Below are 4,188 nucleotides of genomic sequence, written 5' to 3' on the forward strand. Positions count from 1 at the left end.
GGGTTGGGGGGGCAGGCAGCGGGGCGGGCAGCCCGGCTGCCAGGCAGGGTGACACAGCCGCTTGCAGACCCTGCCCTCCCAGCCCCGTGCCGGCGCTACCCGCGTGCTGCAGCCGCCACCAGGTTTAGAAAAGCAACGGGAAGCGCGGGGTGTAGCAAACCAGTCTTTATTTCTCTGGCAGTGGAGTGGGACTGAAGTTAAGACCACTCGGTGGTAGTGCCAACCCACTCTGTAGCCTGGGCTGTGGGAGCTGCTGACCAGTCCTCGGTGGCAGGCTGGGCGCTCCAGTCCTCTGCAACGACACAGACACCAAACACTCAATGCACCCCAGCTCCTGCCACCCACAACACACCCCCCTCTTCCCACAGCAACCCCCCAAAACTGACCTGTGGGGAACTGCTGGATGGGCACGGATGGGACCTGCACTCCCTCAGACCAATCTGCAACCTCAGGCTGCGGAGGAGGGTTGAATTCGGGAGCTGGGGCCGTCCATTCGGTCTGGAACTCCTCCTTGGTAACAGCTTTCTCAGCAGCAGCCTGCTCCTCCTTTTCAATCTGCAATGAAAGAGCACAGCCTGAGTCTTGCAGAAACACCTCACCACCCTCATGATCACAACGTGCACCAACCAACAACAGACAAGACTAATTAACCACCACCTTGAGTGTGAGGTGCAATTAATACATTGGCAAAACCCATCCTCCACAGCAGGCTGAGAGGCCCACGGGGCAGGAGCACAAGCAGGACACCTCACACAGCCTCTCTTCCTTCTACACGTCTCCTACCTCCTCGGGATCCCTGTAGAAGTACAAGTCAGGCATGACTTCCCACGGGTGCTCACGGGAGATGGTGCCACGCATGCGCAGGACCTCCCGAGCCAGCATCCACCACATCAGACCCACTGAATGGGCTCCCTGGAACAGAAGACACTATGTGATTTCCTGTAAAGCTAAACTTTTTTAAACACTTTTTCTTTGAAAGAGCAAGACTTCTTTGCACTTAGCCCAAGGTTCTTGCTTGGCAAGATAAAGTTATTATTTCCTAATGTCCACCCAAACATACTTGGACTGGAAAGGCAACTCTGACTTTCCAGTGGCTTTTCCCAGTCTTTGCAGAAATCCCAGCTCACTTCGATCACCAACAACTGCACCTGCTGTACATAGCGTAGCTGGAAGCAATTCTCCTGCTATGGAGTTTCACACTGCTCACCACCCCACATGAACCTTGCCCAAAGACAGAGATTATGCTCATCATATATGCTAAAATGAAAACTTGGACCAAATGAGCAAATCTTAACATACATGCTTGGATTTCACATTCATCAGTTTTGGTGAATGATGTCTATAGAGAGATCAAAGGCTTTTTCTCATCTCCCTAAACTTTACCTTTCAGGTAGTTTCTGGCAAGGTAACATTTCAGACCAGTCTCTTCATCAGTTCAGTTAATCTTTCTTTTACACACAAGCTGTGGCAAGAACGACTATCAAACTCCACTCATTGGGCCACAAAGACCCTCATGGTGTCAGCGAAAAGTCCTGCCAGGTTACTATAGCACACGTCCTACACTTGAGAGTTCCTTGGCCAGAAACTGGCCTCAGCTCCAAGCTCCAACTGTGTGCAGCTCATCTCCTCCTCCCCACCCACCCGTTAGCTCGCAAGAGGCCTTAGTTAGCCCATCAGCTTGGGAGACGTGAGATACAAGCCAACCCCATACGGAAAGCCACCTTGCAACCGAGGGCACACTCTGGAAGATGCAGCCTTGAATGCTGCCAGTGAAGCTGTTACCTTGTTGTTGCAGGGAATGGCAATGTCCACGTAGCGCAGCGGGGAGTCGGTGTTGCACAGCGCAATAGTGGGGATGTTGACGTAAGATGCCTCTGTCAGTGGCTGATGATCAGCCCGGGGGTCCGTAACAACCAGGAGCCGTGGCTCACGGAAAGCTGCTTGGATCTGATTTGTGAAGGTCCCAGGGGTGAAACGGCCAGCAATAGGAGTAGCCCCAGTAGCAGCAGCAAACTTCAGGACGGCGCGCTGCAAAACAGACCAGGGCAAAGGTGAAGCAGGAAAACTGCCTTTCAACCGAGTCACCCGGGTATTCTGACAGTGAACACACACAAAATCTCATCACACCACTTGTTTCAATTCCTGTGAAAACAGGGCTCACCAACCGCTCTGCATTCGGAAGGAGACAAAATAAAAATGCTTTCAAAAACAGCTACACCAACACCGGGATGTAAAAACATCCTATCTACCTGCAAAGCAAGTTAGGAAAGTTAGGTACAGAAACCTTTTTTTATTGCTGAATTTAGTTGCAAGCTCTACTCTAATGTCTCATAATCAAGTCATGAAAGGAGGGACAAAACAGCTTATGAAAAAAGCAAAGCCACGTTTTCCCATTATTTCTACATCCTTTCATTGCAGGGACTACAGGAAAAGCTCGGTACTAAAACACACAGACCGTAGCCGTGTCCATTAAAATTGCAGTTGCAGTTCTTACTTGCAGTAGGTTTCAATTCCTCAGGCACCAGCTGGTCGGGCATGTGGCAGGGCCTACTACCCAACTCCATTCACAGAGGGAGCTCCTCTCCTGGCGTTAGCGAAAACCCTGCTGGCAGTTTGCTGTAGCACACTTCCGACACTTGGGAGCTCATCGGCCAGAAACTGACCTCAGCACCAAGCTTTAACAGTGTGCAGGTCAGGTCCACAGGAGCCCCAGCTCCTCTTTTATAAACGCAGTCATTTGTGAGTTTTCTGTATGTTTGTTGCACCACCTGCATTACTCCAAAGAAACTGAATTCACAGATCAACTCCAGTAGCTAATGAAATTTTATTTGAAGCTCATGTGTCCTTCTAGGATAGAATTTCACTTAAAATCTAGAGATGAAATGTAATATATTAGTTACTATGCCTTACCCAATAGTGGAGCAAACAAGTTCTTTGAAAACTTTTCTGTCAGGCACCTACTCACCCCAGAAAGCAGTGCCAATGACCCACAGAATTACTGGGAGAGTACACAATCAGGGGACTGACCACTAATATGCCAGAACTCCAACACAAAGTATCCAAAGGAGGACATGACCAAAAAAAAAGTTACCGAACACCCTGAAACAACAGAACTGTAGGGTGGGTTTCAACTGATCTCTTCTAAGCTGCAAGATCAACACAAGAAACATGCTTCCAAATAGATGATCCTAGAGCTAAAATTCAGGTTACTCCCTTTTATCATCAAGCTGCCACTGGAAAGCCACAACATGTGGCAAGACAGTCCTGTTCCCAAGACTGCAGGCCTCATGAGCAACAATCGTCCATACCTGTCCAGTATTTCTAGAAGAAATGACGCTCACATCAGCTGGGTTCTCAATGGCAACAATGGCACGGGCTGCCAGGAGCAGCTTTTCCCAGGTCCTCTTCAGATTGATGATGTAAATGCCTATTGGTGACAGAGTTTAGAGCAATGAGCAAATACATTGTACTGAAGTAAACTTGTCACATGGCTGTGGTTACTCCAAAACTCTAGTTATTTCAAGGAAAATTCTCCCACACAGCTTTAACATAACACACCTATCAGCATGAACTAGGAACGAGCTTTCTTTTTATTAAAAGGATGCAGCTCAGACTGAACAACACAAACAGGCAGAAATCGCTATTGAGACATTAAAACCGTTTTTTAACTATAGTCAAGAAGTAGAAGGATCCAAATCCAGCTGTGACTGATTTACCAAGTTCAGAAATCCATTTTTCGCACGTGGATGTGATGCTTAGGGACATGACTTAGTGGTGGACTTGGCAGTGTTAGGTTAACAGTTCGACTCGGGTGATTTTATGTGTCTTTTCCAACTAAAACTATTCAATAATGGTGTCATACTTTTTCCAGTAACATGACTTAATTGCTAAAGACGTCGGCACCTTTCAAGCCATGAAGAAGCTGCTAGGGAGCACAAGCACCTTCCTGCTTCCTTCAGCTGTGCCCACAAAATCCCTGCTGCCCACCCAGGGCCATCCATCCTACGGCTTTACCATCGCTTTTCCTTTTGTAGATATACTGCTCCATCTGGAAGTCGAGGTTGGTGCCTCCCAGGTGGGTCCCGGCAGCGAGGAATTTGAGGACATCCTCCTCCTTCATCTGCAGGACATCGAGACCTCCGGACATTGTGGGGTTTCCCTTTGGAAGCAACGACAGGGAACCTGCGG

The 4,188-nt window shown here is 48.7% G+C and overlaps 1 protein-coding gene across 1 annotated transcript; it reads right to left on the reverse strand.

The window, feature by feature from the left end:
• Window positions 1-151: 151 nt before the first annotated feature.
• On the reverse strand, window positions 152-4,188 carry RPSA (ribosomal protein SA). Its single transcript, XM_010001688.1, has 6 exons — window positions 4,015-4,188; window positions 3,309-3,427; window positions 1,783-2,028; window positions 784-912; window positions 387-555; window positions 152-292 (listed from the first exon to the last, which is right to left on the reverse strand). Exons 1-6 carry the CDS (start codon window positions 4,145-4,147, stop codon window positions 198-200), a joined length of 891 nt encoding a protein of 296 aa, XP_009999990.1. The 5' UTR covers window positions 4,148-4,188; the 3' UTR covers window positions 152-197.

The sequence above is a fragment of the Chaetura pelagica genome, unplaced genomic scaffold (genome assembly GCF_000747805.2).
Source record: "Chaetura pelagica isolate M959 unplaced genomic scaffold, ChaPel_1.0 scaffold657, whole genome shotgun sequence".
Classification (NCBI taxonomy): Eukaryota; Metazoa; Chordata; class Aves; order Apodiformes; family Apodidae; genus Chaetura; species Chaetura pelagica.

What these genes read in the sequence shown, in the direction of transcription:
- RPSA (XM_010001688.1), bottom strand. Translation starts at nt 4,147, where the DNA reads ATGTCCGGAGGTCTCGATGTCCTGCAGATGAAGGAGGAGGATGTCCTC. An exon ending in CCATTCCCTGCAACAACAAG is followed by an intron (nt 913 to 1,782) that starts GTAACAGCTTCA and finishes CTTCTGTTCCAG; the next exon opens with GGAGCCCATTCAGTGGGTCT. An exon ending in CATCCAGCAGTTCCCCACAG is followed by an intron (nt 293 to 386) that starts GTCAGTTTTGGG and finishes GTGTCGTTGCAG; the next exon opens with AGGACTGGAGCGCCCAGCCT.